Source organism: Aquila chrysaetos, chromosome 4 (assembly GCF_900496995.4).
Source record: "Aquila chrysaetos chrysaetos chromosome 4, bAquChr1.4, whole genome shotgun sequence".
Lineage (NCBI taxonomy): Eukaryota > Metazoa > Chordata > Aves > Accipitriformes > Accipitridae > Aquila > Aquila chrysaetos.
In genome coordinates, this window is record NC_044007.1 from 25,421,880 (window position 1) to 25,445,049 (window position 23,170).

The 23,170-nt window shown below is 37.9% G+C and overlaps 1 protein-coding gene across 2 annotated transcripts in view; it reads right to left on the reverse strand.

The window, feature by feature from the left end:
* Positions 1-700: 700 nt before the first annotated feature.
* PTDSS1 (phosphatidylserine synthase 1) overlaps positions 701-23,170 on the reverse strand; it is a 31,579-nt gene continuing 9,109 nt past the window's right edge. Inside the window, exons 4-13 of one of the 2 annotated variants that reach the window (XM_030012235.2) lie at positions 22,492-22,616; positions 19,788-19,946; positions 16,125-16,276; positions 13,983-14,124; positions 12,945-13,057; positions 11,343-11,408; positions 7,339-7,438; positions 6,088-6,156; positions 5,486-5,555; positions 701-4,147 (exon numbers count right to left, since the gene is read on the reverse strand). In XM_030012235.2, coding sequence (XP_029868095.1) covers positions 4,038-4,147; positions 5,486-5,555; positions 6,088-6,156; positions 7,339-7,438; positions 11,343-11,408; positions 12,945-13,057; positions 13,983-14,124; positions 16,125-16,276; positions 19,788-19,946; positions 22,492-22,616 — 1,106 coding nt within the window. In that variant the 3' untranslated portion in view covers positions 701-4,037. Of the gene's footprint in view, positions 4,151-5,485; positions 5,556-6,087; positions 6,157-7,338; positions 7,439-11,342; positions 11,409-12,944; positions 13,058-13,982; positions 14,125-16,124; positions 16,277-19,787; positions 19,947-22,491; positions 22,617-23,170 lie in introns of both variants that reach the window. The other variant, XM_030012234.2, reaches the window with a different exon arrangement.

Below are 23,170 nucleotides of genomic sequence, written 5' to 3' on the forward strand. Positions count from 1 at the left end.
CCAAATTTTACTACAACCTTAGAATTTATGGACTCTCTATAAATCAGTATTCCAAAAGGTAAGTCACACTGAAGAATAGCCCTTCCCAGCAAGGCAGAAAGTCCTGGTATTCAATGTCTGTAGAGAGAAGGAACTGAGGAAGAAAGGGAAAGCCAGGCTTCTTTACACACTAGACATCAAGCTAGTGCCAACACCAGAGGAGCAATCAACAGCTCACGATAGGTTTTTAGCATAAGAACAACTGGAAATTGCTGTTGTGGAAACTATGGCAGCAGTGGATGCCAAAGCAAAGCGTTTCTGATACTCAATGACACCTTTATACTGGCAGAGGTTTACTTGCCAATAGCCTGTCTTGCCATTCTTCTACAGGAAGTCTCATTCCTTCTTTGAGGGTCTGTCATGAGGCCATCTTGCACCTCAGCTCTCCCATCCAATAGGAAAACAAGTCCAGAAAGAATAATTAAGACAAGACTTACCCTGTATACTAGAAAAACTTCAGAAGACATAATGTAACTGTTCATATTATCAGATCTGCTGCTCCGAAATAATAAATTACAGCAAAACCTTAGCGTGCGCTGTAGGCTGCTCAGGAACCACTGCACTTGTCAGCATGCAATTACATAGAATAAAATGTAATAGCTTCTAAAGGCAGTATGTAATCATTTCGTATGCCTTGCAGGTACAGACAAACACACATAACTGGTGATATGGGTTTATTTACTGAGTTATTGCAAAATACAATACTTTGCAATCAATACAGAGCAACTCTATTCAAAAACTATTAAATACATGGTTACATCTGTGTCCTCTTGTGATAACAAAGTAAAAAATATTAAAGTTTTAACAGCTGGAACATCAAATAATGATCTTCACAGAAGAGTAACAAAAGCACTGGTTGAAATCACACTCCAAATATTTAATTAGACATGGTGTATGATCTATGCAGCAACTTTAATACTGGAATCCAGTACTCAAGGCTAGCTCTGGTTCACTGTATACCTGCATTTTAGAACTTTCCATTTTTATTTAATCCACTACTTAGAGTTCTTGCCATTACCCTCTGCTTACACCATGCTGTCCCGAATTAGCCTCCCTTCAATGACTGACATCCCTGATGGACAGCCTCTGGAGGGCCAGTTCGGATCTCTCCTAGCAGCAGGGGAGATCACTAGAGGACAGAGAAAGGAAAGAACATCAGAAGCAGGAAAGTAGTAATAAGAGGCTGTGACAGAACAAGTAGTTAAAAAACAGGACAGTGCATTCCATGACTGTTACAAAATACTGTTCAAGCAGCAGAACTCATACATGGATGCTTGTTGCTAAACAGCTCAGTGATTTGTTATTGTAGGTGTTACACACATACAGAATTCAGCAGTAACGCAGTAAATGACAAAATTGAGATCACTAATTTTACAGCAGTGATCAAAAGCACCTTTCCAATCCTTGCCAGTGCAAAGCTCACGACCAAAATGATGGGCTGAAAATACAGTTGTCAGTCAATAAAGGACTTGTGAGAACACATTGCCAGAACTGCTGACAGAGGACACAAAGTGCCATTTTCCAAGCAGCACTTGAATAGTTTACTTAAGTTTCCCCTCTCCCTAGCCATCCATCTTTTAAAGTAGTAAAAAAACCCAAACAAAAAACCCAAACAAACAAAAACCCACCAAAACAAAGCAAACCAACCAAACACAAAAAATTAAAGTAAAAAGACTTCATGGGAAATATTTTTAAAGGTGTTGTCAGACAACATTTCTTCAAGGCCAAGCTGCTGTAATAGTGTACAGAAGTCAGCTTCCAACAAGATGATACTTCATATTTGACCTTCCAATATTTTTAGGGTGCAGTTCAGCACTGTGAGCACCAGGTCTGCATTTACAAAAGTGTCCTTGTCCCCACAGGCAAGTAGATATTGTACTTCAGCATCTGCTTACACATGTAAGCTTTGTATACATAGCTGTTGTGTGTACAACTTGCAAGTACAAAACAGGCTCTTGCCTTTGAAAACCACAGTACTTAATATATCTAAACCATTAGACTTCCAATCTCTTCCTTTGGTATGGAATTGATAGAAAATTTACAATGCCATTCTTCAGTCTTACACAGACTGAGTTATTAACCAAGAAAATAAAAAAGTAACAAGTCTCAGTTATCCACAAATACATTCATCAATACATAGTACATTACGAATAAGGAGGCAATACATGGAATTGCTATACTACGAATGAAAACCAAGCAGCTGTAGGAAAGCCTGAAAGCCTTCCTAATATTTTTGCTCATGTAACACTTAACGTCACTGTAGCAATGATGATATAGCAGCTTCTCCTATGTTACTTCCCAAGTTGTACACTTTGTTTGATTGAAAAGGGGGGTGGGAAATGAAGGGCCTCTGAGGAGTTCAGCAGCAATACTTAAGTGCATTGAAAACATTGATAATCTGTGGCACATAGGAATTAATGGCTTACGCAGGATACTTTTTTCTATTTACAGTATCATACACTTGTATAAAGTCTCTGCTGCATTTTTTTTTTTTTAGTACTTAGCCTGTGGCAAATCACAGTAACATTATTCAAAGAAAAAGGAAATCCCATTTTCTCATGAAGACTAAGTGACTAATGGGTATTACTTATCCCTGCTTAATCTATCCACCCCTCTGAACCCCATGAATCCCAAAAATCTAATTGGCACAAAAACATTTTGATAACTTAATACAGGAACTGATTGCTCTTGATTGTTTACCTCTTGACTTAATCATTACGTTCACTGCTGGAGAATTATCCACTTTGCTAGATGTCAGAATTAATACATTTTAAAAACAAATAAACAAATCCTACCAAAAACCCCACATACAAAAAAAACCCCAAACCTGCAAGAAAGAGTGACTTCACTGTTGGGTACCTGACTGGATGACAGGAAATACCAAAGCAATGGGGCATATCACAGTAATATCATGCTGCCTCTCAGACACCAAAGACTACAGCAAGCCTTCACAAATAATTATGTTTATGGAAGTAGTAAGTAACTCAGCTTCAGCAAAAACCTGCCTTATCACCAGGCTTAGTAGGGCATCAGAGCCTTCAAAGCAGTTTCCGATATCAGTCTGAAGAGACTGGGATTTCTGGTTCCAGCTGAGGCAGAGGCAAATTAGAGAGGAGTGGGAAGGAACATTGTACACAATGAGACACAGCTGAAAACATGACATATTTGCACTTGAAGGTGCAAAACACACTGCAGTAAAGGAGGAAAAACAACTAAATGACATGACATCTGTCTCTAAGGGCAGGAGGTATGGCCCTCTACTTTGCAACAGGTTTTTAAACAAGTATTTAAAAAACTTAAAAGAAATCAAGTGCATAACAATCAAGCCGAAGGACAATGCAGAACAAAAGAACCATGTTTGAAGGTCAATTTCAAATCCTTTACAAGAAACCTGGATTCATTTCTTCACTGGTAAAACCCTGTCACCAGGTCTAAAGAGCCTTTACATAAAAGGAAGCAGCTGGATACAAGTATGGAAATTTTAAATATTTACTAACTGTTGTATAGAAAAGTTTAGTTGTGAGACTGAGAAAGAAGGACAGAGTTGCTTTTAGTCAAAGGATTGCATACCCTTCTAGAAAACAACAAAAACACAGTAAAACAAAACAAAAAAATCCAACCAACTATGCCAACTGATTATCAGTTTACTAACCTTTGTGTTCAAGTCCTCAACTAAGATATTAAAAATGCACTTGCAACACCTGAACACAAAACAGGGTGTATCTGCTATGACAAAATTACTTTTCTTTCCAGCATACTCTTCATTAGCTTTTGGTGCCACATGCTGAAGAAACTAGATTTAAATCAGTGAATGGCAAGTGTCAGCAGGCAATGATTTGCACTACACTGGTGGCTCCATCTTGATCATCCTTTTCTTCAACACCTCCTTTTTTTAACTTTTAAATTTAAAAATCAATCTTCCATTTGGAAATTCAGAGCCAGGTCTGATTTTCTTTGTCACCTCTGGTCACACTGTAGGATATCTTCAGAGACCATTCTTATTTCTTGCCGATTCCATTCGTTACTTTTGATTTGGAGTGCCGATTCCTCCTTCTAGATGAATGGCTTTCACTATTGACTGAATGTTTTGGTGGACTATTGTCAGCACCTGCTGAGAAATAAATATTTTTTGACTATATATATTTGACATTGTCAAGCTCTTGTCTAAAAGACAGTAAGGCTTTCTAGAGCTACAGTGTTTACAGTTTGGATTATTTCAGGCTAATATAAACTGGCTGATACTTCTACTCCATCTAGTGGCCTATTTTTTTTTTTTAAAAGCAATTCTTAAGACTTCTGTAAAATTCCTCCTCCTCCAAAAAAATTCAGAAGTTTGCTATAGCAGAATATAGTGGTGAAACATCCTCCATTTTAAATGACACCAATAATTAAACCTCCACATTTTTATTACTGGCAGGTACTACTATCAGAAGTTAAGAACTATGGAAGTGAGGTCACAGATCCTTGTAAGAGTATATTTCTTGTTTTCAGTCTTTTACATGACAGACCATGTTTGACTCTTGAGAAAGCAGAGGGAGACAATGGGGACTGAAACAACAATTCAAGAGCAAAACATGAAAGAGACTGAAGTTTGTAATTAATGAAGTAACAAAGTCAGAGAAAGATTTGCTTGGCCAGATTTCTCCAGCATATATGTATGGGAAAAACATTTTGAGTGCAAGCAATTTTTCTCAAGAAAATATAAAAATCTACAAATTTACTAAACTGAGAATAAATTAATATCAGCATCCAGAAAAATCATGTTTGAAATATAAAGCAGCTCTGCTGTAGGTGCTTTTCAAGCATATGATAAATAACAAATATTTTTAATGATACAAACACCTGGAGCATAAACTCTGACAGAGATAACTTCCAGGTATGAATCTTGATATTTGTTCAATAAGCAAGACCACACTAAAGAGTTAATGGAGGAGGCAAGTAATATAACTAACCTCTAGGGTAGGGACAAAGTCAGAGAAGGAGGCTGCCTTTGCTCAGGACAGAGAAAGCTGTTTATGACCATCAGCACTGCATTGACTAGGCAAGTGTCAGTAAGAACACAAGCTCCAGGGCACATTCTTGACTGTTTCTTAACAAGCAAGAATAAAAGCACAATTCACATTCATATGTTTTAAATCAAACATGCAATGTTCAGAGAGAAAACCTGTCCACAACAGTTATGCAATGCATAATGCCCTAAACGTACACAAATGGCCTGGAATAATGGCAGAAAAATTCAGTTGCTTTATTAAAAAATAAATACATTCCCAAGAGTTAGAAGAAAAAAGGCAGTAAAGCAAAATAGCTTTGCAGATGATTTATCTGCATAGTTCCTGCAGGAACATTTAAGTCCAGTTGTCTCCAAGGTAAGTTTCTCGGGTCTCGTTTCCCAGTGCTGAGCCTTAATGCTAATACTTCGAGAATATAGTTGCAAATGTGCCAATACCTCTGCTGAATTTAGAATGAAGCCAGGAAGCATCTGGACTGTATGGGCTGTCTTCACTTTCTGATAAGGTCTGTAAAACCAAGAAGGACACATGTCATTGGGATGCTGGTGGTTCTTTTGATCAGCACTTCACCTGTTTGCAATTAGACTTGTAAATTTAAACTGTGGCAGAAGTCCTCATAAAATATTCAGCCAGTACTTAAGACTCTTCCCTTCTTAGTTAGAAGGTACAACATAGATGATACAATAAGAACTCACCACTTGCCACGTGGTCTGTTGTGTAACCAAGTATTCTTAATATTCCCCTAGCATTCCACCTGTACAATGGGAACATTAGCTAACCATTCATCCCTGAATGCTTTGCTAAAATTACAGCCTCATTTTGAGTAACTAAGAGGACAGCATTCTTTAGAAACCACAGTGTAATTTGGGAACTGTCCAAGGCTCCTTGAATCCAGAGTTCTTTCTATTGACTTCAGTTAGACTCTGGACCATCCCCCCTCATCCCCATTTATACTAGCTCTGGTAAAGAATTCTAATATCTAGGAGTTTTGCAGTTTTAACTCTGGTATAAAACAAAACCAGGCTTCTTAATAAAGTACCTTTTCTCGGTGGCCATAGTATTCTGCATACCAAACCATACCATATAAACACAGGAAAGTTGTAAAGGCCTAAACAAGGAAGGAGAAGAAAAAGAAAAAGTAATCTGTAAAACTTTTTCCAAATTCCTTACTGGTTCAAAGTCTCAGAGTCGCTGGAGATTCCGCATTCAGAGACTTTGATGCTCTGCTTCTCTCTGCATCTTTTTTCAGTATGAGCAAGACTCATGTTTCAGTTTTAAGGTACACACACATTCTGCCACCATGGGGTATGCAGACCAATTCTTAATGGGAGCATGAGAATACATAGAGATCACCCACATACATGTCAGATACACTGTCAGTATGATTTTTGTCGTCACCCTGTACAGTCATCATACAAAGGCAGCTGGTAGGCACTTGTAGGTATATTATCAGGAACAACCGGTCTGGGAGAAAAACAAATTCTCCTTCTCCCTGCCCCATGCTTCAGTCTTGGTTACATGTTTGGTTTTGTGGTGCTCTGATCTGGGAAGCAATTAAATACTTTTCTCCTCTGAAGCTTCAGGAATAAAATCATCATGCTAAATAAGAGAATAATAAATTCTGACTGCCTATCACCTGTTCAAACCGTGTTCCCAACTAGAAGGGAGAAGTATTTATCTGTCAGCCCATTACAAATGCCTTATTTTTCACTGACCATTAAAAATGTGTTTGGCATTGGAGTTACAAGTCTGGCAAGACAAACATCCATTTACTGTTAGAAAACAGGCATTTCATGCTGCATTTTCAGGAATCACACTTAAGTACAGAAAGTTGCAGGCTGAGTGAGAATGATTTGCCTGATAAAGCAGTGTTGTTTACATAGTTATAAGACTTCAGTGTGAAACAACATGCATTACTTATTAATGTTATTCATTAACTCCTGTTCCTTTTCAGTGGGCACTATAGCAAGCACCACTAAAGTTAGCCTCAATCAAACTGACATTTTCTCTCAAAGATAAAATGCCCTATAACTAGTGTTTGTTTCATTGTTAAGCACTGGTAAAGTGGCTATATTCTGCTCTGTCAAGAAATGAGGAAAAAAATTATTCTAGTCCCTTCAAAGTGTGTTCTAAATGATCTAGCATTTGCTTTTCCTAGAATGTGCACAAAGCTCCTTACCAGCATTCCCCCACAATGATTCCCTGCTGCCAGTGTTCCAGAGAGGAAGCTATTTAGATGCTTTCAATGGTTTTGCCATGCTTTATGTTTCACATGAGAAATCTCACTTACCACACAGAGAAGCCAAAACACAACATACAGTATTTGTGTTTTGGAAAAAAGATCCTGTCCAAACTTTATGCACACAATAGCTTCAAGGAAAGCAATAACCCTGTGGGTAAATGAAAAGGGGAGGGGGGGGGAGTGGTTACAAACACTAAATCTTTAACTCACATGTTCACAACCCAGACCCCAGACTGTTGGCCTAAACAAGCATTACTCTCTAGTGAGCACACACTTCCCCAACACCACAATTAACTGAAATTCTTTGAGAAATTAATTTTCTTTCTATACTTTTCTTCAGCATAAACAGCACAAAAAGTGAACAACTAGCAGTTCACAATTCCGCAAGTCTCTGCTTGTCCAGGGAACAAGCAGGAGTGTGTGCCAATGGCAGAGAATTTTGGTTTATACCTACCATTGTGCTTCAGCCCTCGCCAGATATAAATTTCTTTTCCATGCCGAACAACCAACAGACTCCCTGTTGGGTGAACTAGAACTGTGCTTTGGGTATTTCTCTACTGGATGTAAATTTACTACAATTCTAAATAGGCTACTTTGCTTGCTTCAGATGGATTTTAATGAGAAAATTAACTTGAAACAGCATTTCAAATTCTGAGAATCCATGCATTTGCCCTGGTTTGTGTGTAAACTCAGGTCCACACTACAGTATCAGAGGATTTCAGGAGAAATGCGAGAGGAAAAATTGCAGTATTTACTTTCTTCTCTGGCATTATAACAATCAAAACAAGTATCATCTCCAGCTCTCTCCCCATTACCAGATGTTTACATCTTTTCAGGCGTAAAGCTGGCAAACAGGACCCAGCTCCCTCTGTGAAAGAGGGAGGAAGATGTGTGCGTGACTTAACCACTGGTATTGCAGAGATGGTCCTGGTGCAAATAATAAATTACAGCTTTCTCTGTACCATCTAATGTGACTTGCAGCATAAGTGGGGTCAAAACTTAGAATTGTGGAAGTAACACCTAATTGATAAATACTGCAAATTAACAAGGTGCGTATTAGTAAAAACTTGAGAGAAGTGTTACTCTGTTGGGTCACCAACTATTTATCTTTCTTAGTTTTATATGATTCTCACTGATCCAGCTACAGATTAAAAAATAGCTAAACTGAACTACAGCAGTGAGAACAGAAAGACCACCATCAGGAAACAAACATATGAGGGTATGATACACTCAAAGGTATAAACAAAACAATAGGCTATTTTCAACAAGGACTCAAAAAAATTATACAGCTGTTTGTGCTGGATTTATACATTCTTTCCATTATTTTTGTCAAGAACACTTGGGTTAAGCATATTGTAAAATAGGACAGCTATTACAGTTAAAGAAGTGGTAAATCAAAAGATAGAAGAATGCTAACAGTGAAAGGCATTAGTGTCCTGCTGAAGGGTGATGAGAATACTCAATAGAACTAAAGACACTGTAAGTTTTTGTTCAATCAAAATGGTCTTGTAACATCTTAACAGATATTCCTTTTTGAAAGGCTTCACCTTAATGAAAATGGTGTAATTTCCAGCAGAGCTGTTGTACTGGCCTTGTTCATGCCTTACATCACTTTCTGTCCATCTATTGAAAGTGATTCTACAGTATACGTCAAGTCACAGAGAACACAGTTTCATACTAACGCAAGGCACTAATTTTAATTATTCCCATGGTTAGGCTGTTACAAATTCAATTTGTGCCTTTAGAAGTGTGTCTTGATCACCATAGATATGAATATTCTATATATTTGCTTTTAATTGCTTCAGAAATTATATTCTGGATAGTTAAATTACTGGAAGAGTGCTGCTTTTCTAACAAACAACAGGAAGTCCTAGTGGTGCTCTGTTTTTTCTAGCAGATTATAGAACTAAGCAGTATCAAGGAAAATACTTACTCCATGCACGTTTCCCATAATTAGATCACACTGTAGATGAATATTCTATCGCAGTTCTTGCTATGCGATCGTAAAGAGATATTTGGGCATCTATTTATTGACATATATGTGTTGACATATTGACATGTTGACATATTAATGTGTTCAGTGAGAGCTTTGAACCAAGGATGATGGTTTCTGTAATCCTTAACAATTTTTCAGAGCCAAGGCAAACATTCAGCATCATATTTCCCTTCGGTTTGCAAAAGAATATATTCTTTCTCTTGGATGAAAGAGAAGTTCATCTTTCTTTCTTCATAATGCAGAACTTGAAAATTCTTACCCCCAGATTATAAAATTGAGTCTAATAAGAGTCTAAAATTACCATCTATAGTTGAGAAAATGTCCTTTTTCATATAAACATATAAATTTCTAAATCATTTAAATACAGATTTCAGTAACATGTCTGTATTCAAATGTGTATCTCCAAAATACTAATATAGTTGATCTGTAACTACTAAGATGTTTATGCACAAACAGAGCAAGGTTATTTGATTCTAATTGTAAATTAAGTAGTCACATTAACTGTGTGATTAATTAGTTATCTTCAGTACTAAAGCACCATCCGTACCAAACCCAGAAAGACAAGTTACTCTGCCATGATCATTTAAAAAAATCCTTTTTAAGGACTGTGTACGTTACAGACTCTCTTTAGGAATCATAATGCATGTTTCAAGGAGGGGGATCCTCCCTAAGTAAGGAGGTTTAGGCTTACAGAAAATATTATCAATTTGTACTCAGCCCCACTAAAACTAAACAAGAACAGAGTTACTACCTTTTGTGTGTCCATTGGATGTTACGGTCATGAGTTGAAGACAGTAATAGATCCATCCAGGAAGGTGATAAGTCAGTGAAAGAGGTGAACATTTAAGCCCAGCCAAACCCAAGGAGACATGTGTCATGTTCTCCAGGGTACATTTAAAACAAGAGTAGAAATCCCTTCAATTACATTGCAGCATGCTCTGCTCTCATCTCAATTAAATGTTGAGGAAGAGGCATTCCTTATTGTGGTATAGTGCCCTTGGAAACACATGTTCCAGCCCAGCACTGGTCCTAAAACTCTGTAACACCCCTAAGACTAATAGCAAGGGTGAGGTAAGTTTGCCAAAGCACTGTCTCTAAATTAGATCTGTGTATTTATGGCTCATTGAAATGCTATTCCAATTTAAAACAGTAATAGGTTCTTCTATTAAACACAAAAATGGTTCAGACAATTCTGGAAATAAGACATACATTAATCTTGACAAAGAGAATGAAATGGCTGTTTTAATTTAAAATCATTGCTATCAGAAATTAGCTTCTTGAATAGTTTCTTAAAATACATATTATATGTTTTTTCTTTAAGACATTATTAAGGATCTTTTATGTTTTCCCATTTGTAAGCTTCCAAGTCATAAATCAAAAGGGACACTACTACGCTGCCTAATTACACAAAGCTTTTACAATGCTACAATAGCATATGCTTCAGGTTTGCAGAACAGTACATTTTAGTCAAGCCATCTAGAGAAGGAAGTTCTCACCAGAAGCAAACATGCAAACTCTTCACTTAAACGTCTCCTCCATGAGACATGTTGAAAGAGATTGTAGCCACGGTAACCATCATTCATAGTGTTATTCCTTTCCCTCTTTGAGAACAGAATAGAAATCATTGATAAACATGGTTTGTTTCACTGTCTTCTGTTGTGATTCCACTAACAGCAGCAATGCCCACCTTGATGGCCAGGTAAACATTGCTCCTATGACACGGAAGCAGTAGAGGCTAAAGTTTTATCCTTCTCACCTGACTGAGAATATGGGCAGCAAGGCCAATGCTACTTTGAAGAAGCCTAGCTTTACCCAGCAGTTTCTAGTTCTTCCTTCTGTTCTTCTCCTTACTCATTCCATCACTTCCCATGTTCTACCTCCAAATCCAGAATTTTCCTTTCCTCTGAACTTGCGAAAAAAAGAAAACCTCTCTATACTGTTCTTTATACTAAAACCAACACAAAACAAGGACTAGTTTCATGCAAAGCCTGTTCCTGTGCTGGACTCATACTTAACACTTGGACAAGTGCTTCAAGAATGCAGCAAGAACACTTACCCGAACACCCAGCACTGAGTTCCCACCCTCTTGCACTGTGTATCTGTGAGGTACGCATAGTATTGTCTGAGAAGTGAAACAAGAAAACTCTTCAGTGAAATTGAAATTCCCCAGAGTATTTACATTTAGAAAACAAGTTTATGTTACAAACACATCTATAACAAAAATGAAGTGCTGATGGTTAAAATCACATGCATTCACACTGGATGTGTACCAGATGGCTTCAATTCTAGTAGGACAGATTATCACATAGATCGAATAGCTTGAAACAACACAGAAAACAAACCTGAGAGCAAGGACTGGGAAAGTACCCAAACAGTAGGCTAACAAAGCTACATATTTGCTTCCTGCCTCTCTACTGAATCTCCAATTCTTTTAGGCAAAGTGCAACAGCTTTGAAAGAATTAGAGAATCCCCCACTTTTTCCACAGTTTGTCTTCAATTTATTAACAATTGCATTTTCTTGAGAGATGTGGGTTTGAATCTTGAAAGAAACCGAACATGGCTATTCCATATCCTAGGAGAGTGTTCTAACCAGTGGCATGTTTTCCCCTCAAGAACAGAGTAGAATTTCTCACTATTTTGAAAACAGTGTGGAGATCTTTCTGCTTTGTTCTTTATGCTCCTAAATTTTGAGAGTTTAGAGAGAGGAATTCCAAAGAAGTGGAATCAAAGTTCCTTTTCTCAGTCTCTGATTTCCACTTACAGATGGGGAAGACAAGTGTTATTAATCCAACAATACAAGGATTGGTTAAGAATAAAGACTTCTACAGGTTGGCAAGTGCCATAAAAATACTTAAAAGCTCACCTACACAGGAGCTTATAAGGATTTTTAAGGTGATTTAATTAACAGTATGAAATCACTGCACATAACTTGAGACACTAACAGCTGTATTTTAGGAATAAACCAACGCATGGCTGTCATTTAACTGTCCAAGGTAACATCACTTTACTCATGAATGGGAAATTCCCTGCCTCTAACTTCAGAGCTGTGTGCATTCTGTGTACCTCCATCTATTGCCAAGGAAAAAAAAAAAAAAACAATTAAGGGGCCTCTGCTAACAACATGAAATAGTGTGCATGACTAAAAGCAGGTTAATGTTTCTACACAGCTGTTAACACTGCACATGTACTGTTCTGTTACTCTGAATATGGTAATGCTCTATCTTTTCTTATAAAATGCTAATATTTTCTGTAGACACACATAATAAGGAGCTCAGAAGAAACAACATCTCTATTTTTCCTCATCTACACTTTTGTGAGCAGCTGACTCATCAACTTGGATACTTTCACATGCAGTCCTCAAGGCTAACATATGCAGCTAACTCACAAAACAGGGAGATGCTACACAAACAGAAGACGGAACAGACTGGTTCTGCATCCCTATGGAAACACAGATGTTTATATACATCTTACCTTATTAGTTTACTTGTCAGAAAATACACTTTATTGAAAAGTGATTATTGTTTTGCTTTTCATGGTGGCAAAAGCATAAATTTCTTGAAAGGTGCTGTACTTACTCACAAACTCTATGCAGTTCTTGGGTGCCTAGAAGTCAAGCTACTTTAAACCAAAGAAAAAACACCATTGCAACAAAATTACCTTACAGTGGGTGCTGTAATGATTCCTATGAAGAGAATTCTCCCCCAGCTTAAAGGGTGGCTTGCTTGGAACACAAAGATATGTTTCAAAAAGAATGTGTTCAACTCAGTCAGCTAGGAAAAAAAAAAGTTAGTTAATAGCATTCAACTTGCATAACTTTTAAAGAGTTACTACAGAAAATGTGCAAAGATTAATGTGGAAACTGCAACACTGAAGGAAAACTATCTATGCTCTACCACAGCCCTGCTGGTTAGATTGAGGATTTAAAGAGTCAGAGATTCCTGCTCTAGGACAGGCAAGGAATATACTAGTAAAACAAAGAATTGTCCTCTAGACACCTCTATGAAAGTATTTGCTCTCTTTCAGGAACCCATTAAGGGACCAGACAGTAATTCACACTGCAGAGGTCTTCTGATAACTTTCATATCCTGAATCAGGTAAGAATGACTGAGGCAAATTTGGTAGAGATGAAGAAAAAGTACTTCAAACGCTTCCGGTTCTCCTTCTAAAAGCTAAATCCAGCAAATTAAAAAAAAAAAAAGGGGGGGGGGCTGGGGGAGTTTTAGTGAAGTCTGCTAGCATTTGCATGACGAAGTACCAAAGCAGTTGGGATGTGTTATGGAGTCTTGCTGGATCAAGGCCAGAATTCTGAGTATTAGTGATCCATCCAATAGTCAATGGGAAAGAAAAAAACCCCAAAACCAAAAATACCCCACACAAAAAACCCAAAACAAATGAAAACCCACTCCAAAACCCCACTGTCTAGCAGTTTTTAAAACTGTATCAATTGCAAAGAGCAATATGATGGCCAGTACAGCAATCTGTAACATTTGGGTTTTTCGACAGATTCTGTAATTACACTCTTGAACTATAATGTAACTCCTGTGAACAATGCCCTGACCAATTCTGTATTATCAATTCATTTAACTGTGTATTTCAATGATGGACATACATTGCATTAGAATATCTTCTAGCCAAACACAGCCAATAAGTAACTGAGCTGACAGCAGCTTTGATTTCACAGAATTTATTTCCTACCTGCCAAATGATCATGAAAAGGTAGATTCCAGCCACTCTTTGAAATGAAGACTTAGGGTCAAACCAGCGGACATAGGTCCAGCTGGCTGGGGTGAACTGTAATACAGCTCTTTTGATTTTCCCTGTGGTTGTGTGAATGTCCCTAGAAAAAGAGAATGGCTGAAGTAAATACAAGGAATATGCAAGAAAAAAAAAGCAATAGCCATGTTACTGTTGTTTCAGAACAATCACACTTTTTCACTGGACAGCAGAGATCTTCACAGACACAACTGTGTACCAGGCAAGGGTGAATTAAGAAATATAATCTATTAAGCATTTCAGTCAGGGTGCATTCTGCTATGGAAGTCCACCCTCCTCTACCCTCAGTCAGTAACTAACTACAAAACATACCTATCACTCTCTCCGTGAAGGAAAGAAACAAGGATTGCAATCCTGCAACCCCCTTGGAAAATCTAGAGGATATTTCTTCCTAGTCTATGCTGCCACTGCTCTTATCGCAAAGACTCCTTGTTCTAGAGCTCACTGACATCAATCCTTCAAGAATCTGTCAGATTCATCATTCATTAATTGTATAAGGGGCTGGCTCCACAGGCTTCAAAATACTGCACTTCCAGCACACACAACCCCTGCTGTTCTGATATTAGATGCATGCAAATCTTCTGGAGAAATGCAATAGCACTGTTAAAAGCTAGAAGACTATTAAATTCCATTTTGAAAGAGGATGCCAATAGAGGTTCATCTGACAGATGTGTTACTGGTTCTTGCTTTTGATAACATTAATTCAGATGAGCAACAGCATCCAAAGGACAGGGAATCTAAGAAAAACTCAGAGTTTCCTTTTCTGAAGGAAGACTAGCAAGGCTAGAAGTCAGTTTTCACCCTGTTATTTCCCTAGCCCTTCTGGACAAAAAAGGAGATTCAGATTTGACATTTCTGATACTTGTGTTCTTTTAGGCTAGTGGGATCTTAGGTTAGGGGGAACCTTCTAATCTTTAAGATCTGCATTTATTCAATGAAGAAAGAAAAAGAAAACAAGAGGGCACAGGCAAAGGCTTCTCATTCTATGCAGCTCATCTTCACAGTATAGGTCCAAAAAAAATCTACTCATGCATTTAAAAGAACATGAGGAAAAAATTATTCCACAAAGACAGTGAAGACTAGTCCTGCCATAGGTATTCTGCTGTTTTAACTTTCAGTGAACTCTCTAAAAACATAGGGACCATCAACTCTATAATGCTCATTATTCCTCCTGAACTGAAATGCAGGAAAATTGAATTTGGACAAAAGGCTGGATAGTTCTCAGAGCAATTAACAAATTTGTGAGTAAGAAAAGAAAGCAGTACAGAAGTTCATGTAGGGTACAAATTTGAAAGTCAAGATTTGAGCTCCTTTTCCATCTCTCAAGGCAGTATCCTTTGGCAATTCATTGTACTTGATCGTTTCATCTATACCATTGGTAACATGCAGATAACGATGCTTGCCACCAACTGGCAGGGAAGAAGGCAGAAGAGGTGCAAAAAACTATGAAAGGAACCATACCTGGACAGCTAGGAACTGACATTTACTAGGCCACAAGCTGTTGCCCTTTTACACAACATATGCTACTTTATTTTGCAATTACTCCATCTATTTTAGAGGGTCAGAAATGGGCTAAGGCAATTCACAGCACAGGTACAATCAGCCTGATTCCTCTTCTGCAATTACAACTAGTGCTGACAGATTGCCACACTAATGCTTCATCAAGGTGAGCCCAAATCTAGTTAAAAAACATTGTATAATGAGAAAACAATTACAATTTTTGTTCACTGCCTTCCTCAAAGTTTTAGTTGTACAAAATAAACTAAAAATGCAAATAGCTTTACTACTTTATACTTTCATTTCACATCAATGCTTGTAACTTAGATTGCAAAGGAAAATTATATATACATAATCATATTTACAAATATATGCTGTACAGTAGCATTATTATGAGAAGGATTTTTAACATTTAAAATAAATTTACAGCATTGTTAGCACATGCAGATTGCGTGCTATTTCTATACTACATGTTTTACGTATGCAAAGAAGGTCTATTTCCCAAGGAAATGAATTTAATATTATAACATCAAACATAATGTTTATCAAGCTTTAATTTAGACCTACTTGAAGCTTGCCCAGTGATAGGTCCTCATCTCCAAGAAACGACAAACTACCATGCCCAACCAGATGCCACCCCCGTTACAAAGCAGGATGTCCAAAATGACTTGATCCCACCAGCATTCAGCAAAATTAGGCAGAAGGTGCATGAAGAAGAGCTACAGAATACAGCAAAAAGATTCTGGGTGAGGAACAGCACAGAATTAATCTAAATTCACTTTTTAAGTACACATTCAAAAAATCAGCTTTTCAGTATGTCATACTTCCAAGGACATGAGCCACAACCACTGAAATTTGATGGGCATCCTTCCATTAACTTCAGAAGGCCTTGGATAGAACGACACAAGACATCAGAGGTTTCCTTCTTACCATTCCCTGTTGGGGCTATGCTGTATATAAGGATATCATGCAGTCCTCGGCCTCTCAAAGATGATACACAGAACATTCATAGAAAGGCATGAAACAAGAAAAACTACTGCATTTCTTGGAGGAAAGAAAGTGTTTTGTGCTTTAAAAAAAATAAATTGAAGAGAATCTTCGTTTTGTTTTTGCTAAATAGTTTTAAGAAGTATGTTTTCTAAACCAGCAACAAGATGCAGTAAGTAGAATGGATGCATTTGTAACATCTGTCAGTACTAAAGCATGCTGGAGTTCAGGACTTAAGACTTGTTCTGTTTCAAAACTTTCTTTCATTTACTATTTTTAAGAAATTTAATGACTGTAAAAAGATTAAGACTTCACCAATATTTCAGACACTACAAGCTTTGCTGCTATACTTGATCCAGAATGGTTCAAGAAGTTAAGAGGATATTCCAACTCGCTCTTCCTGCTTGGTCTCTGCTAAGCGCTAATTATGAAGGTACTTTTATGATGAAGATACTGGAAAATAGGCCAGAAAGAAACCAACATCAGACTGAAAAGCTGACACCATCTGGATATACAAAAACATATTCAGTCCCTTAAAGATTTCCCCTGGAAAGTACACAAATCATTTACCTCTGAAGCAAGCTGTTCCTTTCTGAATACTGAAATTAACTGAAGACCACTATGAGACATTAGCAAGGCAATTAAACGTATTTACAGGTACATTTGGTGACTCTACACTTTTGATAGAGTGAAGGAAAACAACTGGCCAGAGTTAAGGCAAGATATAAACATAATTTACTGAGAGCTAGAAATGGATTCAGCGCCTCTCATTCTCCTTTAAGAGAAAATAATTGTATTCTCTATTCTACAAGAAAAAAATCCCAGCAACCCAAAAAATAGACTGAAAAAGTAAGCTGTGGACTGGAAATCAAGACAGCTATGTGTTAAGCAGTCCCTTTGGAATACTCAAGGAGATGCTCAACAGAACACATAGCAAACTAAAGAATATTCTTACCTCTACAAAAACAGTACAATTTTTGTCAGTTAATGTACATACACTGTGTCTGTGGAAGATTAATGGTTTGATTTTGTAATTAAGTATCTTCTGTTAACAGATGTATAAATAAAATATTGAAAAAAAATCAGATGTGGGAAAAGGAACAAGAAGAATGTTCTCTGTATACAGCAAGAATGAATACTGGTCCATTTATAATAAGTTACAGTGATATTGATAATGACAGTTCCTTTGAAAACTCTTGCAAAAGTATATCAAAGCAACTAGTTTTTCTTTGACAAGGCTATGGGAATTTCAACCTGCTGAAAAGAAAATTTGAATTTCTCTTCAGAACCCAAGCTATACAATGTTGCTCATTATCCTGCTACAGTTTCCTTTTCATATTTTAAATTATTTTAACCAGAAAAGGGCACTGGGCTAGGAATCTCAATCTGCAGTAATCCAGCCGAAGACACCAGAAGTTACAGATAGTAAGGCAGCAAAAACCAGAGCACAGGTGTTAGCTAGACCATCTCTAAGGTGCTAGCTGTCTTCTCAGAATGAGAGAATGAGGTCTGCTTGCATCCCAACTTTAATCCAATAGTAAGGAGCATAAGCCAAGTGTCCCAGTTCAAAACAGGGAACCAGCTGAAATCTGTTAGTGCTAATAGAAGATGCACAGCTAAATCCCTGTGTAACTGCCCCAATAACTTCTATAGGTTTCTAATGACTCTCCTAAATTAACTAATTCATTAAAAATCCATTTGAGTGGTGATAACCTCTCTATATATTGAACCTTACGCAACACATTGTCTGTTCCAATAATCTGCCTTTCAACAACAGGGAATACTAGACACCCTATGCGGTGTCAAATTGACGATGATGGCTGTGTAATGATCAACTGAACAATAAGAGTGCATGTGAAACAAATCCAAATTTATTCTTTTCTGGAGAAAAAACCTGAAAACAATAACTAGCAAAGTTGCTTTTTGTGGATGGGTACTTGTGAAATCCCAATCTTAAGCAATTTCAAACAGCATATCCTTCAATGCCACAGAACAAAAACATGTTTTGAAAAGGAACTCATGCCACCAGTATTTTCAAACCCAGAAGTTTAATTTTAGACAACTAAATCCTTATCTATGTTTCTGAATTATAAATGCCTTGTCAGATGAGCCAAGCATTCTCAAGACAGCAAGCTCTAGAGAAAACTATGATTTTAAAGACTAAATTCAGGTGTTTACATCTACACTATTTGAAGTGTGACAGGTTAGACTATACTGTCCCAAAAGCTGATAAAAATTGGATTTTTTTTTCCTCTAAATTGTCCAATCAAAGAATACAATGAAATTAAACTCATTTTTATAGAAACGCATCCTTGGATTTTAGGTGACACATATTCTACTAATCAAGCTCTAGATTACATGCAAATGAAAATATTTAGAGTAGCAATTAATCAGCTTGAATTCTTAAAACAGATCTAACAATAAGAACCAGCAGTCCAAGCAACAGTCAATTGACTGAATCAAGTCAAGTATCTGTATTTTTTTTTAATCCAAAATACATTTGAAAGTGCCAACAGTCAAATGACTTAAGCATGTGCTTGGGAGAACTGTGGTAAAACTAGGTAACAAAAATAAGTCAGTGGTCCTCCAAACCATGGTGCAGGTCTAATAAAAATCACATTTTAATGTCAATGAACATGAATAAATTAGGCTTGTGGGGTACAATTTAACAGAAGAAGGTCTATGCATTCAGGCATCGTGACAGAAAACAACACACCAAATGGTGTCTTGCCATCACATATAGACTTCTTCTCATGGGTCCTCACATCTTCCTCAGGGATGCCTCAACTCCATTTCACTGTACAGTATGCACAACTATACACAATGTGTAATACTGTTGTATTTGGGTTGAGGGGATCATGACAGTAGATCATAGATATTGCAAGGTGAAAGAGGAGAACAATTGCTCTGAATCACAGAATATTAGTCAACATCTGAAGTAGCATGAGCGTTGACTCCCAGAACAGCAGAAAAACAAATTATGGATGGCACCAATAGGCTGGCCTAGACTTCCCTCCTGCTCAAGTAGTAGGAAGTCACTTACCTAAATCCCAGTTTGCTGTTGTCCACTAATGCAAATGCATCAATTGCTCAGCATCTGAGTTATAAGGCTTAAAATGTAAATCTATACTGAGAACTAGTGAGTCATCATTCACGTAACATTCACACTATCCCCCTCCAGCCCCTCAAGAACAATTCAAGTCTCATACATTTGCTTATAATTAAGATAAATGGGTGGCCTACTTCAGTGAGCTCCCAGGTGATGCTAATAGTCCAGCACAGCCCATAGCTCCGGATCAGCAAAGCCTTCATAGCCCAGCCCCAGAAATGCCCAAAAGCAAATATATCAAAGTGGCTAAGGATCCTCTCCCACGTGATAACATGACAGTTCACAGCATACTCCTGTTAATGAAAAAAAAAACCCAAACAAACAAAAACAAAAACAACAAAAAACCTCAATCAACAGGCAACTTCAGAAATACTAGAATGAAGAAACTTCTTTCTATCCAGTGCAACAAGCCTGAAATTATAAGGATATTAAAATAAGCATTATTTCGCTTTCTTGTCCTTCTAAAGTCTGTAGGAAAACATTCAGTATTAAGACTCAGTGTCATCACAGTACAGCTCTAATTTAAAGGGAGATAGAATAGACCTTGGTGCCTGAAAGAGCACGTATTTGTTATGTGACAGAGGAACAGCAAGAGCAATAAAATCAATAATAATAAAACCAGCAAACAATACTCCAGAAAATAGTTATTTGCTTTTCTTTGGGGTCTTGATTTGAAATAACCACCTTTCCCCATTTTCATGCTGTCTAGTGTTCAGATGTGCTCATCAGTGGCTAATCCTCACCAGTTTGTGATGTTATGTTACTCATCTCAATGTTCATTTGAGTATCTTTTGTGTCTTATTTTCCTCACAAAAGCAATTTCCCAGACCACATTCATATTGAGAAAGTTCAGTCACAGGGCTGAATTTAAAAAAAAAAATCAAAGGGAAATTGCAACTGTTTTGTCACAGATGAGTGGCAGATTCCTTACAAACATTAATTAATATTCTAGTCATCAATAACAAAGGAAATGTGTTCTCTCATCATGTTGTACAGCAAGTGCTAGAAATCACTGCCCAACAAAAAAAAAAATCTGTATGCCATCAGGAGGCTGCATCTGGAGTTCAGTCTTGTCACTGGACACAAACTTAACTATTCCCAACTGGAAACACACATTTAAAAAAATCTCTGCTCTCCAACCCTCCTAAAATATACATTGCCACCTGCAGGTGACAACACAGCACTGCTCAGTGCTGTCAAATTAAGAAAGGATTCTCTTTCAGGCCAGAACTATTGCTAATCCTGCACAAATGAACCATGATCAAGTTGAAAAGGGGATGGCAGAGAAAGATTTAAATCCTGGTCTCCATAAAGAGAAGAATATACAATTTCACACAAATACTTCTATTAGCAGGCAGTTAAGTCCCACTATGAAACTGTAAGTAACCCTTACTGCTGATGCTCCCTGAAGCGAAAACATGGTATTCCTTCTAGCACAAGCCACTGCTGCTGGTCATTCAGACAAAGGTGCACCACCTGTCCTAAGGATGGCAAAGCTGCAGTTTTAGTGCATGTACCCAAAGAGATCTGAAACTGGTTCATTTGCCAGCATGAGAAGCATGGAATGCACAATGGAAGCTGCAGGCTCCTAGCTACACCATGATATCTGAAACTCTATGATGAGTGAACACAATGAGGTTACTCCAAAAGTAAGCTTTTTTTCAGGGCTTTTACTTTTTTGCTGTTATTTTTACTGTGGCTTCCCCCCCCATATCATCTTTCCAGCTGCAGCTTTGCCAGTCATACAGTGAAATGTGTTGAACTTTCTTTTACAGTCAAGCAACTTAGTCACCCCTGTGCAAGAGACCAAGCTGCAGCCTTCATTACAGTTGCACTTTCAAAATTTACTCCAACTTTAAGTGACAGTATCAAGATTGCAAAGTAGTATAGACTAAGTTTCCACTGACTGCTACAGTCAAGGAATCTGCTGCACTGTGGTTCTGTGCCAGTAGTAATACTAGTCCTCCCCTGACTTGAATCTATTTATTTCTAACTTAAATGACAGGAGAGCCAGGTGAATCTGTCTTACCAACAGACCCCTCGTTTCAGCTCCCTTTTGTTGCTCAGCAACATCACTAACCCCCATGCTCATGCTCCATTTAGCAACATGTCCTCCCACCACCCTAATAGCAGGCTGCCCATGCCTTGCCACCACCACACATCTCCTGCAGAACAGAAAGTCACAGCCCTGCTCTAGACACCGGAGTTGCACAACATGTACTGCTGATCAGCTGAGGTGCAACACCTGAAGCATCCAGAGCTTTCCAGGTAAGGAGCCTGTATGCAGCCCTCACTATCAATCAACTAATGTAAGCTTACTGTACTGTAAAATTTTCCATTCCCTCTTACATGCTACAGGGCAGGAGTTTGCAGCCACTGCTGATTAGGTGTGGTGCAGTACTTTGCACGTGCAATAATTGCTATGACCAAAGACAGTCAGTGTATTTCCTTACTCTTGAGGCATGAGTCCAGTAACAGCACCCACTATACAGCAGATGACCACGGTGAGCAGATGCGCAAACCCAAGGGCAAGGAAGCACACTGGTCAGGTGGTGGGCAATAATTTGGTGCAACAATGAAGAGGACAAGACTGGCAACTCTTGCCTCTCCACGCAGTAACCTTCTTCTGCTTGGTGCCCAACTACTCATACCCACAATTCACAACAATTGATTTCAATGTAGAGAATCAGCATTTGACACAAAAGGCTCATTGACTCTGTCAAGTGTAGGCACAAACTTGCACTGCTCATGCCAGCAAATTCAGGTTTATCCCTTCCCACCCATGTAAAACATATCTAAAGTAGTCAAAATGTCCAGTAAAGTGCCATGAATACATACCATAATATCTGCTTCCCTTGTGGCATATCGAAGATTAGGATCCAGCCAGTACATCACTGCTTTTACCTGCTCAAAATTAAGGAAGAGCACGAACACCAGGAACAGAAAATAGAGCACACTGAGACCTGCAAAAAGACTCAGCTTTAGAATCATGTTCACTCACAAAACTCCTTGAGACACTGAGAGTCCAAAAAGCTACTTCCAAACTGTTACTCTATACATGCCCCATTTGCACAAATTGAGTTTTCTACATACAGTGGCTACATGCAAAAAAGCTTAACAGACCCAAGTCAGATGGTAATCTCTGAGCACTCAGCCCTTCATATACACCTCCTGTTTCAAGTGATATAATATAGGCTTGACTGCATGAACCCAATCAAAACAAAATCAGTCTAATCAGTTTAGTCATGAGTAGTACAAGGCTGTGATCAGGAAGCTCTTTAGTAAGAGATACATTAGGACCCCAGGATTGGATTAGCTCTGTCCCTTTGCTTTAAGTATTCTTGGTCTCAATAATGCAAGTCCCTAAGCCTTTATGCAGATTTCAACACAAAGAACAATTTAATAAACCCACCTGGCAATTCTGAGCTATGCTGGCAATAAAGAGTAGTTATAAATATAAAGTAATGTATGTTTGAGTTACTTTTGTGAGCTGGAAAATTTGCTGCTTGAAGCTTTT